This window comes from Petromyzon marinus, chromosome 16 (genome assembly GCF_048934315.1).
Source record: "Petromyzon marinus isolate PM22_M1 ecotype Great Lakes invasive population chromosome 16, UKy_Petmar_22M1.pri1.0, whole genome shotgun sequence".
NCBI classification, from domain to species: domain Eukaryota; kingdom Metazoa; phylum Chordata; class Hyperoartia; order Petromyzontiformes; family Petromyzontidae; genus Petromyzon; species Petromyzon marinus.
In genome coordinates, this window is record NC_133682.1 from 1,878,888 (window position 1) to 1,896,775 (window position 17,888).

General features: G+C 52.1%; 1 protein-coding gene across 1 annotated transcript in view; it reads left to right on the plus strand.

Annotated features, from left to right (window-relative positions):
• Positions 1 to 17,888, plus strand: part of AFF3 (ALF transcription elongation factor 3) — a 178,179-nt gene that overhangs the window by 132,350 nt on the left and 27,941 nt on the right. Inside the window, exon 9 of the mRNA XM_076067341.1 lies at positions 11,053 to 11,104. Within this exon, the coding sequence (XP_075923456.1) occupies positions 11,053 to 11,104 (52 nt within the window). The remainder of the gene's footprint in view (positions 1 to 11,052; positions 11,105 to 17,888) is intronic.

The following is a 17,888-nucleotide window of genomic DNA, read 5'->3' on the forward strand; positions in this document are numbered from 1 at the left end:
GGCAGGCGATCCGTTCCGTTGAGCTCAGCCATCGCAAGCGACGGCCGCGTCCGGCATTGCGAGCAGCGTCGCAGCGGCGGCACCGGGAGGGGGGGTGGGGTCTTTGACTCGGCGCGGCGGGCAGGAAGGAGCGCCGGGCTGCCTCGCCTGAGGGAGGCGACGCGCGCTCGAACGTTATTTGGGATCGCGGCAGCGTTTCTGCTCGTGTGCGTCACGTTGGCCCTCGTCCTTCTTGAGGGGAACGTCCCGAACGTTTCTCCGGAGGAAAGGGGCGAGCCGTGCCGCCGATGTTGGTTCCGTTCGGTGTTCATGGGGAATATTTTTTTAATTTTAATTTAGTCGAGGAGTGAAGACGGCTCCCCAGGAGCCAGGAAAAGCCGCAGGCAGACGGTAAAGGCAGCAGCCAGCTGGTGAGCTGGTGCGAAGAAAACATTTCCAAGTTTTGCGGTCCTCTGTATATGAAGATGTGGGAGGAAAACCCACGCATGCAAGGGGGCCCTGTGGGCGAGCCAGGGGGTATGGCTCCTCCTCGACACCCACGGGAAGGGAGTTTCAGGACGTTTGTATGATCCACAAATCCTCATCCTCCACAGTGCTGCATTCCACGCATCCGTAGCCACCACCACCACCACCGCCTGGCTAAATAGCCAGTCACACTTTGGTATTCGGTTGCTCCGTCGTAGTCATCATCACGCTCGACGTGTTCGGTCCACTCGCAGTCACCGGCTGACCGAAATAAAAACACTTCACCGGATAAGAAAAAAACATTTCCACGTCGCGGTGACGCTTCTATAGACCTCACCCACGTGCGGAGGACGCGACAGAGTTCGGCGGCTCGCGGCTCTAGGCCCGGGCTACGCGGGCGCCGCCTGCCGCCCCCGCCGACGCCGCCGCTGCGTTGTGCAATGCCGCCCGCAGCCGGATGGCAGACGAGTTGCGCTTCACCTGCCGCCCGCAGGAATATGTACAAAATAAAAGCCGCGGATTCCCGTAAGCGCCCGTCAATCAGCCCGTCGCTTCACAAATAAACAAACGCCCCGTGCGTAGGCCTCCCAGCCGCACGTGTGTCCCACGCACGTCTCCAACGTGGACGTGTGCGGAATGATGAGGCGTTGTCACGGTCGTCGTCAGCCATGATTTATCCGCTGCCGGATAAAGACGTCTCAAGCCGTCGCCAGGCTCATGGTCTCGTGACGCAATAGTTCATCCTAAAAAAATCATTAGTTGACCTTCATGTTTTTCCAAAGTGGTTTGTCATCATTCTAAAACCTTTCCACCCCCCCCCCGCAAGAGAATAAGTCTCTTGACGTTCTCTTAGGAACACCACCTCGATGCACCAAGCCCTCCATGAAAGATTATAAAGCCAAATCTTAGCCACAGTCTTGTATGTATATTGAACCAACTTTTTTTTGGTCACCATACGTAGCCAACCGTGCTAATCGGAGGTGCGGAAAGTCTTGAATTGTCTGTCAAGGTAAAAAGGTAAAGGCACAGCCCTGAAATTGCTTGCTCATGCCGCTGCTGGTGGAATTTCCTCCACTTCGAATGAATTTTAGAGCGAGCGCCTCTAGGGAGTAATTGGCCTACTCATCCCCACTTTGTCGGACAGTTTTGGAAGAGGTGGGAGATGGCATGGAATTGCAACTCCGTCCGTTTCAGCACGTCACGTGTGATGATCTCGTCAATAAAGAGAAAATCACCTCTGTACGTTGAATAACCAACCACAGAATGCCTACCTATTACGCAAGGATTGTGCTGGCAATATGCAAATTAGTTCATTTTAAACGTCGCGATACAGTACAACCCTTTGCGAATCCACTGCTGGATGAAGGCCTCCTCCCCGCAGTGCGTTGGTCGTTGGGGTCGTTTGACCATACTTCACCACGGCTGCTTAGTTCTGGTTGTTGACGGGGTGGGAGTCGGGGTACCCAGGGGTACCGGGACTGATACAGCTATAGCCACTGCTGATAGGCATGGCCGGGGAAACAAACCCGGGTCGCTGGGTTCATAACACCGTGCGCGTACCCACCGCCCAACCGCTCGCCCCATGCATACAAGTATCCGTTTGCAATATGTATCGACGGTACTGTGTATTCATAAAATGTGTTAATCAAGTGTCTGCTTTGGGCCATCTGGCGCTTAAAGCAGTCCCCAGCAGTTTGCTTGACAGGGATTCGGATAATAAAGTCAGCGGATACATTGTGAATTAGCCATCGGAGCGAGCCGTGTGGTGGATATGGGCGCCAGTCCGTGGGCGGGCGGGGGGCACGGGGATCGGTGCCATATGGTGCCCGGTGTTGTCAGGGCATCGGGAGCCGGCTGGTTGCCATGGCTGCGCGGTTGCCATGGCGACGGGATAGTGGGTTGCCGCGGACGATGGAGCGCCGAGCCGTGTCTTCCTGGCTCCGTCTCTGCGCCATATGGCCCGTGTTTGCGCGCGCCCTGACAGCGCCGCCGCCAGTGCCCCGTGCCTGGATGTGCAACCGCTACCACATATCCTGTCTTGGTGGTGGGAGGGGTGGAGGATCAACGGCATAGCACCTGTGTGTGAGTCTGTGTGTGTGGCGTGTTTGTGTGTGTCTATGGGGAGTGGCAGTGCAGCGGTTAGCACGCTGCGCTACGAACCTGGCGACCCGGGTTGGATTCCCGCTCACGGCCATCGCCAGTGACGATTATCTGAACTGGTCCCGGTCCTCCTCTAGGTCGACTCAGCCTCAGATGTGTACCTGGTGCGATATGTAAACATCGCCACTGGGGAGACAAAGGCGGCCAGGCGTGGTGTTGGCCACCCACCCTTCATAGCTGCTACTCGCTAACAGTACATGCCCCTACAGTTTGTTAAGGCTACACGGGGGATCTTTTTGTGTCTAACTGCAGTGTTGCGGTTCGCGCACTGTGCTACGAACCCGGCAAGTCAAGTTCGTTTTCCGCTCGCAGCCAATAGAGGTGATGAATGTCACCACTGTTCTGGGTTTTGTAAGGCTTTTTTAGGGTATCTTTGTCTTCGTGTGCGAGTTTGTGTGTGTGTGCCCACTCTCAGGCGTTCGGGAGAATTTCCCAAACGGAATGTCACTACGGTCACCTCCTGTTCTGGCTTTCCCAGGATTTTTGAGGGGGTCACTTGTCAGTTGCACGATAATTATAATGATAACAAATGCACCACTCCGGTCAGCTTTGTTTATTTAACCATGAGATGGCATAAACCCATTGAGACACATGATACACTCCCTCTTGTTTAATCGATCATTCAAACTTGATTTATTTATTGGTGCCTTTTGTAAAACCAAGGCCCCTGTACCACAACATATCTTCCATGGAAACCACTGCAATGAAAATAATAATTAGGTGAAATCTACAACCGTATATATTTTGTAACGTTAATTTAGTTGTCCTATGTAACAAACAATAGACAAAGATATAGCCTCTACGTGTATCCTTTAACCATTGTTGTGGCAAGTGCTGTTAGTGAGCACCTATGAAGGTTTGAATGGCACACGATGGGGTAGGTGGCCAGCACCACGCCCGACCGCCTTTGTCTCGCCACTGGCGATGTTTACACACCGCACCAGGTACTCATTTGAGGCTGAGTCGACCTAGGGGAGGCACAGGATCGATTCAGGTATTTGTCACCTGATGTTGGCCGTGAGGGGGAATCGAACTCGGGCTGCCGGGTTCATAGCGCAGCGTAGCGCTAACTGCCACATTCTTGCTCAAATCTTTTTTACCTTTTGTTTTTTAAATATGCAAGAAATATAATTCACAATTAATTTCATTGGTTAGGCCACGTACAGAACTGACCAGAGTTTCGTGTCGCTAAGCTCCTGCAGCACCCGACGCAGCCAAACAAACGTCAGGCGGTATGCGAGCGCTTGACGATGTGCCAATTATGATCGTTCTTAAATCTCACTCGACGTTTCACTTGAAGCAACATCAAAACATCACCAGAACACGGTCCAGGAAGTCAGAACAAACAAATGCAGGAAATCAGAATTACTTTTATTTTCACCGTAATGATGGATGCAAAAACCTGCACGTTCAAAATAGAAAATCGCGTCCAGAAATAAAAGTTGCTAGATCGCATGAGCGTATAATTCTCCCCTCTTGCGATATGTTGAGGGTTTCTTTATTTTTTTTCATCTCATAATACGTCCCCGGTTATTGTAGCTCAGAGGTGGCGACCCTAAACGTCACAGACACGTGGAGTTCTGCCGATCCTCTCCTCCGCCCTCCCGGCCGCCCCCTCCTCCCCATCTCCCGCTCGTTGTCCACTCAAGGGTTTTACTCCCCCCCCCCCCCCACTTTTGACGGTGTGACTCTCCGTGCCAGAAAAATACACGCAAGGTGAGAGAGGATGAATCGCAAGCGAGATGCTCATTTGGTAATTTTATTACTCGGCCGTGCATGCGTACGCGGGCTTGCGCCAAATCGCGAGAATGCCTCCGTTGCCACGCACGTTGAGGGCTGCTGAGGCCACTTCTCACCCGGCAACCATGCCGCCCGCCACTCGGCAGGGTCCGGCCTGGTTAGGCTTTCGGGGGGGCAGGGAGGGAGCAGGAGACGGCGGGTACCGCGATGGATTATTTTAATCCATCCGTGCAGAGACATCAGCGTCTTTTCTTGACTGCTCTGGGTTACTCACACACGAAGGCAAGCGCTCATTTTCGGAACATGGCCAAACATCCAAATGTAGCAGAACTCTCCGGAAACAACGAGGTGAGACTCTGAGGCGAGGCTTGCCCGAGGTAAATAATCATCTGCAGCCCGGGTAGTGCTCGCGCTGTAGCTTGCATCGCAGCACGGAAGGTGGTGGCGATGGCTTCGGGAGGGGTTCATCCAGCAGCGAATAGTTCATGACTCGTGGCAATGATGACAATTGTCAATATCCAGCAGTTCATCATGGTGACGGAAAATATCTTTGGCTGGGCTTTATTTGTCTATTTATTTATTTGGTGCTCACAAGAGCAGGTTCTCGAGGTGTGTGAAGTGCCAGCTAATTGCCTTGTGGAGAAGTCATAAGTGAAGGCATAAGTCACCAAAAACTATCGGAGAAAACTCATGTTGAAAACGATACACTTTGTGCAAATGCTTTTTTAAACAAAGCATCTTTAACTTTTGACACAGTTACTATTAGCGAGCACCTGTTAAGGCCAGCACAACCCACAATGGGGTGATGGATCCGATTACCACGCTGGCCGCCTTTGTCTTTCCAGTACCGATGTTTACACACTGCACCATATAATTTACAGCTGAGGCGACCTAGGGGGAGAGGTGCAGGACTGGGATCAGATATTTCTCGCCACTGACATTCGGTGTGGCCAGGAATCGTTCTCAAAGTCGCTGGGTTCGTAGCGCAGTCCGCTATAATCACTTCCACCGCTCGCCACAGCGCATACTGTGCTCACAGACATTGCTTTGTGAGACTTTGGCTGTGCACCGCCTTATAAAGACGGAAAGAATCTAACGCTCTGAGCCAATGTATACCGCCGAATCTTGCTCACGCTGTGAAATCTTTTTGGTGGCCAATTCTGATCGTGAATGATATCTCTGGCCATGATTACGCAACGAAATATTGCTTCCCCCCACCCCATGCACTTTAAACAGCCGCCAACCCCTCCATTTGGCTGCAAGTCTGTGAGTGGTTTTTTTTCTTTTTTGGAAGAGGAAACCTTTTTCCTCCTCGCTTCTTAAGGGTTCAATTATCCGGGAGGCATTATAGACGATCTTGCTTATTTACAGCACCATTAACCGTTTGGTAAATTACGGTTAATGGGTTATGAGGAGGCCGCGGCGGTGGCTTGAGGAGTGTTTGTTTGACGAGGCCTTTGCATCGCAAATGGCCCCGCAAGTCATAGCCGCGCCGACGCAGCTGCCAAGCCGGCGGCTGCCCCCTGACCTCGCGGCCTGGAAGGAAAAAAATAAATGTCATCGCGCTCATTTAACGCGTGCACTTAGAGGGCGTCAATCATCGTGATTTAAAAAATGCCCGTCGTCCTTTTGACGAAGGAGGGGTACATTATTTTTTGCTCGTACGTTCAAAGCAAGAGAGTGCCCGTTCGGTGGTTCTCTTTCCGACTGTCTTAAATTGTAGATGACCATCGTAGATGAGATGCAAATACCGCTCTCTATTTCGGAGTGACCCGTTCGTGAGTGAGTCCACTTGGTATTCAAGCCGTTCTTGCAGCACAAACGAGTAATGTTTAACAGACGGATTGTGGTCTGACAGGAGAGGGGTGATGTCGCGATGCGGGGTTTTTTTTCATTTACCCAATTAAGTAATTTGAGCGTTAATCCATACAATTTGGCAAATGTGGACGGTGACGCCGGCACACGTGAACATCACGTCAGGGGGATTTTTGTCATCCGCCTGTGGAGTGAACGGCGCGAGGCTTATTGGTCACCACGCCCCTCGAGGATTAACCGGGGCGGCCGTCGACCTCGCACCGCCAACCACCACGACGAGCGTGCTACCGCTCGGCCCCGTCCGGGCCCGTCCAACGCCTCTGCGCGGCGACGCCGACCCATTTAGCGGAGTGTCGAACGTTTCACTGTCGACGGTGGTGGGGCGGTGGGGGGTTGGTTGGTGACTGCGCATTCATTGACGTCTCTATGAAGCCGAGGCAGACGTCTTCACTTCCCCGCGAGCGGCCTGCTCGGGATGACGCCTCGGCTTGTGGATTGCGGGCCTGCGAGCCACCGCCGGTCATTCAGTTGCATAGCGGCTATTTACAAGGTGGTTGTTTCTTTTAAATAAAACAAAACAGTGGCAGACTTTTATATATATAATTACCATTGTAGATTTATGCCATAAAGCCGCATACTTTGTTTTGATATACAGTGGTATCGCCGCTCACAAGCAGATGGTGTGCTTTTTCAATATCATTAATTCTCTTCAGAGTGCTTTCTTTTTATACGTAAAAAAACCCCACACGGACTAATAATGTCATACTACATAGAGCAATTGGAAGTGCAGTGTGTCGGTTGTTTTATTTTGAGACGGTACAATATAAAACATAACATCGGTCAAGTGCCAGGGCTGCTCTGCCTGTGCGTGCAGGGTTCTAACGGCACCTGACTTCGTCCACAGCAGTTCTCCGAGTCCTGGGTATAAAGGAAACGTATGTGACGGCATCTCGGAGCGCCATTCATCGCTTTCGAGCCACGCTTTTTTGCATAACCCGTGCGCACCCTGGGGATGAAGTTAAAGAGTGCAATTGACAGGTCTTAACATTTCACAATGTGTAGTTCTCCGACGCGGTTTTTATTTTGCGTGTGTTCGTACCCGGCGTGTCGCTTCGGCACGACGGTGCCACGCTTCGCGCCACGTGCCGGAAGCTTCTTCAAATCCGGCTCCTTGAAGCCACCCCGCTGACCGTGAGTGCCACGCACACCGAGCTGTGATGGGGATCGCAAATCCTTTGATTCTGTTCAATTAGTGATTACATACATATTGCACTCATTAGACGCAACAAAGTACTTGCCACAAATGAACCACAATACCTTGCTGATCTCGTCAACGAGCATAAACCATCATCACGTGACACGCCGGTCATCCTCGCAGCAGCGGCTTCTACCAATTAATTTAAAAAAACGGTCACCGCATCGAGCGGCGCTGCGCTTCTCCGGCCGTCTGGAACGCTCTTCCTTTTGATATTAGGAAACCACTGGAGCAATGCACTTTTAAATCATCTAGATTAAAAACGTATTTCTTTCTAACTACTTTTTGCGTTTATTTGTTGTCCTTCCCCCACACCTTTGATTAGCGTGGTTGGCTACCTTGGATGAGCAACAAGTTCAACATACATACATACAGCATACATACAACATACATACACCATACATGCATACAACATACGTACATACAACATACATACACCATACATGCATACAACATACGTACATACAACATACATACGTGTACATTACAATTGTTGGCGGGGGCACCGCAATAATCCCAGATCGCTACCATACAGTACGTAAAAAAACAAGTTGACAACATTGGATATTCTGAACAACAATATATATTTTATATATATAAAAAAAAGAATTGCGTACCACGTGACCACCTTCACGCATGCACGGCATGGGAGCCTCAGATATCCAGAAGGTTTCAAACACGAATCTCACCCTCTGTCAGTAAAACCCAGGAGATGGATTGTGGACGAACCCAGAAGCGTGAAGGGTGTGTGTGGAGGCATTTGTGCGTGTATGTGTGTGTGTGATGCACCTAGTGGGGAGCGGTAGTGTAGCGGTTAGCGCGCTGCGCTAAGAACCTAGCAACCCGGGTTCGATTCCTGCTCACGGCCAACACCAGTGACGATAGCTGAACCGGTCCTGAACCTCCCCTAGGTCGACTCAGCCTCAAATGAGTACCACCCACCCCCTCGTGTGCCGTGCCGGCCTTTATAGGTGTTCGCTAACAGCACTTGCCCCAACAGTCTGTTAAGGCTATATGGGGTATCTTTATCTTTGTGATGCACCTAGCCTGGCACAAAGAGCCGTGGTGACGTCACCGCCACTTAGCGGCGAATGGCGGCTGTTCTATTGCGAGAGTTCCGGGCTGCTTTGTGTCCAAAACCCAAGTTATATTTTGTTCAATAAGTGCACAGAGGACACGAGTGTATGAGTGTTAAGTTAAATTGCAGCGCAATGTTAATCATGGTCATTATAGAGAAACAATGCAATACTAGAAATTGTGGATTCATTTTTATTCTAATAAGCTGAATTATATCTCGTGCGTCTAACATGTATTCTGGTTTGAAGCATGCGAGGAGGACCCTTTGAAAAACAATATACCTGTTTTGGAATGGCAGGGGCATTCTCTGGTTTTGAATTCTGGCTGCGAGTTAATACTGGCACACTCCGTTGTGAGCCATGTCGCAAGGGCGTCATGGAACACTTCGCGGAATGGTTAATGGTGCACTTTGGTAGTATTTCTGTGCTCTTGAGAAATTCCGTTACATTATGGGCACAACGTAAAGTCACGTATTATTATTATTGACCTGCCAAATAACCTCAGAGGATAACAGAATTTTATAACAATTCACAACCCGTGAGAGTTATATGATCATTGACCATACTTCACAACACTGGTCAGTGTGGGTTGCTGAACGAGTTCAGGTTTTCACTCAACCGCCGATATAATACGTGTTCGACAATCGAGTCAGGTCGCTTCCGTTCGTAGCAGAGTGCGCCCAACCGCTCGATACGGGAATCGAACTTCTTTGAGTTTCTGTCTGAGCAGCCGGCGCGCTGGTCATCGAGCTGCCCCCTCGGCAGGTGATGTTTTCCAGTCGCTCCCAGGTGCGCGCAAGCGTTCGCTTTCGCGGTCGATGATTCCAAGAGATGTCAGTGGGGGTCACGACCCCTCTGTGCCGGTGGAAACGAGCGCCAGCCACCACAGTGGAACTGGGCTGGTGTAGGGATAGTGGGGTTAGCATCGTGGCATCGTCCAGTGTGGCATGTGTTGCCCTGGTGGTGGATTTGGCTGAAATGGAGATAGTTTTGGTATGGTACCAGATTGGTGTGGGGATAGAATGGTTAGGCAATGCATGGGCTAGCTTGGCATTGGGCTTATCTGGCATGGCACGAACATGGCCTCGGCTTAGTGCGGAATAAGCCGAGCATGGATTGGAGCTAGTCTGGGAAGGCACGAGTGTGGGCCTGGGGTTAGCATGGCTTGGGGCTAGCGTAGCTTGTAGAGCTTGTGTGACATCGGTCTGCTTTATGGGACACTGCACAACGGCTGCCCACCCCATGCTGCCTGCGCTATGGACGGTCACGCGGGTCCGTCGTGGTTAGATCTCCGTTTATTGCTGCCTTGTTTAATAATACAATAATGGTTGTTCCAGAATTAATAAAGTGCCCTCGGGCTGAGCTTAAATTAGACAAAAGCTGTGCGACAATAACCTTTTGTAAATCTGGCATCCGCCGCCTCACCTCAGGCACCCCGCCCTCCGTGAGCGTCTGCGGCGCTCTGCCGTGTCGCTCGCGCGCGGTGTGCGGTTTCCGCGACGTGACCTTGATGGCATTTTCTGTCCGGATCTACGTTAATGCGGTGCGTGCTCTCTGTCCGCGGCGGCGTTCATCGGAAAAGCTGCCGCGCGGCTGGCGTAGTGGCCAGCCGCGCTGCCGATTCTCGGTGACTTTTTTTTTTGGGCTCCCGGCGGCAGCGGAGTGCCGAGCGCGCGGCCCTCGACGTCGGACGGGTGACGGGCAGATGCTGGCCACCCGAGATCGCAGCTCCACTCCCCCCGGCCCTCACCTGCGGCATTTGTTCCGAGGCTCGCGAAGCGCCTAATTGGAGCGCGCGGTAAATTAGGCAGGGTGGCGCGTTCTGAATAGCAACCCTGGCAACCTCTCCCGCGCTTGCAAGTATCCCCTTTCGTGGTCGGCCACCGCCGCTCGAATTGCCCTTCCCCGACTGCCGGCCGCGCTGCCCTCCGTTGGCGCGATGGCACCATTTTGTTGTCTATTTATTTTTAAACACTCGTAAACAATTTCCGTTGTCTGTGAGCCCAGTCTTAATTTAGCTCGGCGCATGTGCCGCCATGCGTTGCTTTGTTTATAAAATTTATAATGTTTTAATTGCGTACATTTACTGGAAAATCGACAAATTTTTCATATTTATGATGATAGCCTGTAAAAACACCCCCGTGGACGTTCAAAGGACTGCGAGGGAAGATCTCTGTCTGTGTTTTGCGCCAGTTTGAGACTCCGCTCCCGCCCGGGAAAGCAACCATCTGTCACAAACACCGGCAAACGTGCGCCCACGCGTGTGATAGATACGCCGGGCTCACGCGTGCTACGTAGCCTAGGAGCTGCCGGGAAGGTCAGGCTGCCTTAGGTAAGATCGCATTGAAGACTCTGCAGGCGCAGTGCTTGGACGGTCGACCGCGTTGTAAACACTACTGCCTTCTCGCAAGAGGGAAGAAGCAATGTTTATTGTTCATATTTTCTTCCTGCCGCATACACCTCTCTGCCTGTCTCGCGTCTGCTTTACGTTCAGAAGGAGAGCTTGCTAAGCGCGCGTCCTTTGTGTTCGTGTCTGTGCAGCATGCTTGAGGATGACCTGAGGCTGAGCAGCGATGAGAGCGATGGTGAACAGGTAAGCACTGACCCCATCACCAATCACCCCTGCTCCCTGATGGCTTCACACACCCCCCCCCACACACAACGCTGTTGCAGCTTTCCTCAGATCCAGTCCTCGCGACCTTCCACCGTGCAGCTTCCCATGATTACAAACCGTGGTAGTACCCACACTTTACCCCACTACGCTCGATCGACTAACCGGTGTCCCCATTTCTGCTGCCGGGTGGACAGACGTGGGAGGGAGGGGGGGAATTTGAGAATCCAGCGCCGCTGTCTCAGCTGCCGCCCCCAGGAGTTTGGAGTCGAACCTGCGAACTGTGTTGCATCGCAAGCCCAGCGTGCGAACCTTTGCACCACGGCGGCATCCCCACGTGCTGTGGCTTAATTTGTAAACGAGTGAAAAAGAATCGGTAATCGTGAAAAGGTTTGAGTGCAGTATCGCGAGGACTCGAATTGAGAAACACCGCTCCATGGCACTGCCTTTGGAGAGTTGTTAAAAAAAACTATACTCACCTGGGATGCAAAAATATATTTGCCACCTCTGTCATAGGAATGTGGAAATTAATTCACGTCTGGCTGCGGGCTGCCTGCACACATGCGTGTCACAACACTAATGTTTGAGCAGGCAGATGTTTTGGTTCGTTTGACAAACTCCCCCCCTGCCCCCCCCCTCCCCCCATCATTCGATGGCAAAGCAAGTCGAATTGAAACTCCGCCAAGCAATCGACTGGGGCAACTAGGGTGGCATACAGGTGTCACCACCTGCGGCAGGCACTGTGGCTCTTTAGGAATGTACGTGTACACCCACAGCCCTTTTGTCAATCCACTGCTGGATGAAGGGTTTATTTGACCATACTTCACCACTCTGGTCAGTGCAGGTTGGTGAAGGTGTGCAGCGTAAATCTGAGATCAATATTATTTGTTAACATTATTATGAAGATGATTGGCTGCTATACATTTCCACACGATAGGCCGCTTGGTTGAGCGATAATTTGTGGCCAGGTCGCTTCTGAAAAAGAAGCGAATAGCTCAGTGAGCCTTGTCTGGCAAACTGATAAATAGTTTAGTTTTAGTAAAAATAGTTTAGTTTTAGTAAAAAAAATTGTTAGCGATTTGCTTACCTTTCCCAATTCTTCACACTCTTATCGTGTGTTTGTATTGTTTGTTATTGTAACTTTCTGACCCGAGCTTTATGGCTCATCGTATTCCTCCAGTATAAATAAAGATTCTGATATTTTGCGCCACAGTTTCGCCCCCTACTGCCCCCCCCCACGTATCCCCACGGCAACCGCTAACATCCTGTCTGTGCATGGTGGCTGCCTAACAAAGCACGACATGCAGGATAAAAATCCTGCTTAGCTTCTGGGACCTGGCGAGATGAGCCACATGGCTGGGTGATTTGGTCATAGGCCTGGGCGTTTATCTATATATTAAAAATTCCTCACCCCCTCCCAACATTCTGGCGAATGGCCTTTCTTCACAACAATTATTTTTGTACATTTGTTACCTTCAAAACACTGCGCACGCATTCCACAATATATTTAAAATGTAATTTTAATTTGTGTATTATACAGCAGCACTTCCGTTCTCAAGGCAACGCCTTCAAAGCCAATATATTTACAGCATATTTGATCAAATACACAAATCATCGTACCAAAAAAAAACCCCGCAAACACCTCGTTGGGAATTGTGCAGCGTTCGGTGCAAATTTATCCGCAAAATCTGTGGCTGCCTGCATCGCCAGATGCGCAGAAAATCCGCCTTGCCGAGGATGGGATCAGCTGGGCACTTTTCTTCATGGAACGAGTCAGAAATTGGATCACGAGTGTTGACGTTTACCGCGATACGGCTTGTTATTTTTTTCACATTGCCTAGGCCGCAGCTGGTGGTCATTTGTCAATTATCATTCGAAGTTGATTTTTTTTTTAAGTAGGAAGTTTGAAGCATGTTCAGACCCCAAGGCCCTGGGATAGATACAGTGTGTTTTACAGTTACAGATGGGCTGCTGCCGCTCGTACAAAACAGGCCACGAATGCGTCCCTTGAACCACCGTAGCAAGTTGTCAGGGGAAGATAAAAATACAAATATGAACGCTTTGACGGCATGCGTTGGCCACGTCGATCGTGGATGTGCAAGTCTCGAACGTTCTTGCCCGTTCCACTGCTTGACAGGAGGGAGGGAGCTCTTCGAGGGAGCCCCTGTACAGTATGTATTTGGCCTACTCTTCCACACTGGCCAGACATCTTTGTAGTGGTGGGAGTAGCCACATTTTAGACCCCATTGCTACCGCGACCTGCCGATTCAATAAGTGTGCTGTACCCATTTATACTGCCGGGTGGATTTGAGAAACTCGCCCGTTGTTTCGACTGCCGCGCCCGGGAAGATCGAATAGAATCTACGACCTACGGATTACAAGTCCACCTCGCTGGCCAGCTACACCATCGCGGCAACACGTGCATGTGTGCCCAGCCTAAAAGCAAACAAACGGAATCCTCGCCTGGAAGCACTCTTCCCGCCGCCGTCGAACTAAAAAGCGCTGCTCCTCGGAGCTGTGATTGTTTGCGCTAGACAGGGAATGCCAAATAAACCAGGCCCCTTTGTAAATAGTTAAAGAGGCGGCAGCCACGGCATCCGCATCGGCTGTCTGGCGCACTCAATCGCGCGGCGGTGGCCGAGGGTTCAATTACGCCCCGGCTTTTTTTTACCCCGGCGAGGGCCTTACCCAGCGGGTCAGGTCAGCCTGAAATGAGCGCCGGCGCACCGCGATCACCTCGAGGGAGAGGGGCGGCGGAGACGAGGGGATGGGTCTTAGCCAGAACCGCCGCCTGTGGTGTATTGAGACCGATAATCATCACGTGCCTCCTTGGCAGCACCTTTATCCTACCTGTTCTCGCCCGAGGGTTTGGACTCGGTCATTTATTTTAAATATTTAAAATGCAGCCGTCCAACCAGCAGAATAAATGGGGCTCACCATGGCTATTCTATCGGCAGGTCACAGGCCCTCGCCAACCCACATTGACTAGCGTGGCCAGCGTGCATTGGTGAGGCTTTGCTGGGTAAACATTCAAAGTTATGGTGAAGCGTCGACGATTAGCCTCAATGACCCGCACGGCATGGATTGTAATAATAAATTGTCCTGAATTGGTGCAACGCTAGAATTAGCGTCACGTGTCAAACAGAGGCTTTGGGCCTGAAACATATCCCTCTGGAGACCGGCAGTGGTGAGGTATGGTCAATTAACCTCCTAGACCCGTGCGGCATTGGGGAAGCCCTCAACTAGCAGTGGATTGTCAAACGGCTCTACGCGTGCAAAAGGGTATAGCTCAAAAGCAATCACGTTCACCTTGATTGAGGGCTTCCCCCCCCCCCCCCCCCCCAATGCCCTCATCAGAGCAGCACTGCCCTTCGACTCGGCGCATCTCTCTCTCTCACTGTGCCCCCCCCCCCCTCCTCCTTGGTGGCCAGCCCCTGGGCTCATCCCTAGGCCGCTTGGGGATCCCTGCCCCCCCCCATTGGGGGATTTGGAACCCCCCGCCACACGGTGAAGCTGCTACAGTAATTGGCCCATAATTTACGTTGCCCCTAATGTGAACCGTGCTTTTGTGGTTAGCGCTGCCTCTCCCCCCACCCCTCCCCGCAGCCAGGGGCTGCCAAGGGCACAGCAGCATCGAGTATCAGCGTGGCACCTTTCAGTTCAGAGCCGGGATATACGATCATTTAAATAATCAGTTCTTCTCCTTAATCCCGCGACCCTTATTGTGCAGTCGGTGCACGGCCGAGCGCCTCGCCGATATCTCCTTGCATCGGCCTCTCGCTTTCCGTGCTTCACGTTTGACGTCCAGTCAGGTTCGTGGTCTTCCTCTAAGCAATTGATCATCGCTTCGAACACTCGGTAACACGGAAAAAAAACTCTCGCCTCTGTTTCCACGTGTGCCGCTGGACGGGAGGCGATGGGCGATGTTTGATGACATTAACGGCTTGTAGAAGGTTTCCTGCCTTCAGGATTTGGGGACAGCTGCTGTTTGCAAGGGAGTAATTGACGACAAAAAAAGGAAGCGGATAATATTTTTTCGTGATTTAATTCTCTTCAATGACCAATTGTCCCCACCGTAATCTAGTTGGTGAATAGTGCAGCAGCATCTTAACGTGAGCGCACACCTTTCATCTGTTCTTCCGTGCGTGTTGCAGCTCGAAATACGGTCGGGACGTTTACTCCTGCCTCGTGCCTCGCAAATTTAAATGGAACCTCACGCGGATCCCACCTCCCGTCTCTTTGCCTGGCTCCTCTTTGCAGCCTTTCCCGTTTTCTCCGCTCGCTCGTTAAACCCCGCGAGCGCTCAAGGCATTGGACAGACCAGAAAAAGAGCTTCGCAGCCAGGAATTGCAAATGTGTTTTTTTTTTTACAGCGTAATAAAGGGAACCGCATGGGCCCCACCAAGGTAACCGTGCCTCCTCAGAATCGTCCACATAGCAAGGTGCAGCCCTGCAATTGCTTGCTGACGCCACCGCTCCTAGAATGGCCTCCATGTAGAGGGAGCTCTTGGAGGGCCTCTCTGGAGGGTGTACACTTCCACGCTGGTCAAGACGTCTTGTAAGAGGTTGGAGTACCCACACTTTACCCCACCGCACACGCTACCGGCCAATCAACCAGCTGTGATGTGGGGAAAGCGGTGGAGGGGGGGGGGGGGGGGGGTGGAATTAAGAAACGTGCACCAACGTTCCGAGTGCCGTGCCGGGACACGGAGTAGATGGGGGGTCCAGCGCGCGCGCTGCCCCGTCGCACCGCGGCAGCGTCCCGCACGGCCACGGCGGTGCCGCCCGGCCGATATTTCACGCTGCCCTCAGCGTGAACCTGCTCCTCCGCTTCGACGCTGCCTCCCGCGGCCGCGCGGGGTTTTAATAACCCCCGCATGTGCGGCTGTTGCCTTGCCCGTTTACCCGCGGCTGCACGTTAAGCAATGGCACGTGGATCGCGGGACGCTGTGCGGACCTCCACGTCCAACTGAACTCCCTTCACCTCGCCAGTGCAGGAGAGCGCAGCTGCGGCTCGTTATGTTCGTGTTACAATCTGTGTGTGTGTTTCTATCTACTCAGTTTGTGTACATTCCAATACAATTTGGCGCTGTTGTCCTCATTAACTGTGAGAAATCCAATGCTGGATGAAGGCCTCCCCATGTCGTGACCGTCACTCATGGTTCTGCGATATGACAATCCACCCGGCGTCTGGGAACAAGCTGATTCCATTGCTCCATCTCCTCGTCCTGTCAGACGGATTTCATTCCTTGGCTGGATTTATATCGCAGCCTACGCCTCTAGTCGCCTTCAAGTGGCCACTAATTTATCCACAGTGGTGGCACACCACGTTTATGTGCCCCGCAAAGGCTGTTTGTCACATGCCACTCGCACCGATTTAGTTTTAAATACCAGAGCTAGAATATACAAAATTAAGTGAATGACCAAATTAAATGTAATATTTTCCGTGCGGTTATTACAATGACCCAGCGAAGACGATCGGCTCACTGCGCCTGAGAAACCCAGTTGAATCACGAACCCAGGCTCCCCGGCGGCACCGGCTCTCAATACTCCAGCGCGGTCGTTAAAAAACCCTCCGACCCATCCGGCCATCGCAACAGCTGCGATTCATAAAATGCTCCGCAAATGCCATTATCTCCTGGCAGTCGACCAGACGCGGCAGAGCACGCGGGTCGTGGCGGAGCAAGGAGCCGCGAGGACGGTCGTGGAGTGCCGCTCTCTTGCGTGTGCCACAAGCGCGCCGCCGAGCGGCCGCAACCCTCGCGTTGTGCGCCGTCCCGCGAGCTTGCCCGGAGCTCTGCGCGTTGGCGCGCGGGCGAGTCGGGACGCTGCGCCCTGCGTTACATCGCCGTTTAACCGTTTTACGGGAGTTTTTTTTTTTGGTCCATGAAAACAGAAACTACCTGGCTACCCCGGGGCTGCTGGCCTCCGCTCAGCGCCTCTTACGGCGCTGTAACAATGAATAATAACCACACACACCCCCCCCCCCAGCCGCCCCCCAACCCGCCCCCCCACCCACCCCCCGCTAAGCGCACGCTTGCGAGCGTCCGCCGCTGCGTGCCCACTAAAAAATATAAATTGCTCGTACTTTTATGGCCTCGCTCTGTTTTTATTTTTATTTTATGGGACTTTCCAGAGGGAGCAAAAAAAAATGAAGTAAAAAAAACGGCTCCCAATTTAGGGTTGTGGAGTTGGGAGCTAGCCCCCCCCCCTGCCCGGGGGCGGTTGGCGGAACCGCGAGCGACCGGCCGCTGGAGCCGGTGTGCGATGGACCGGCAGAGAGATGGCCTCCAATTAAATCATCCGCGGTGTGATTGTGCCGCACGTGGAGACGCCGCTGTATTTTTTGTGCGTGCCTTTTCAGCGGCCCAGGGCCCTCCCCTCCCCTCCACCCGTCCCCCCCTGGTCAGCAGTTATTACTGCTCACTTCTGCGTTGACTCACTCATTGTTGCTGGACTTTGGCCGCTCCTCTCGGCTGCTCTGTTTTCGTGATTTGTGTGGCAGCAAAATGAAGAGGGATTCTTGTTGAATGGCAGCGTGCGGTCACTTTGAGGGTTAAATGTCAAGAGGGAGAGGCATAGCATGGGTAGATGTTGCCGCAACAACTAAAATCGTTCGTGCAACTCAATACGCGGGCAAATAAAACAAATCTCAAGGCATTTGTCAATAGCACAGCAACAAAATGTATAGGAGGCCAAGGTTTTATCTTCATGAGTTTACATTGAATAGCAAGCAAATATCTAAATCAGTCAAATGATATCCATG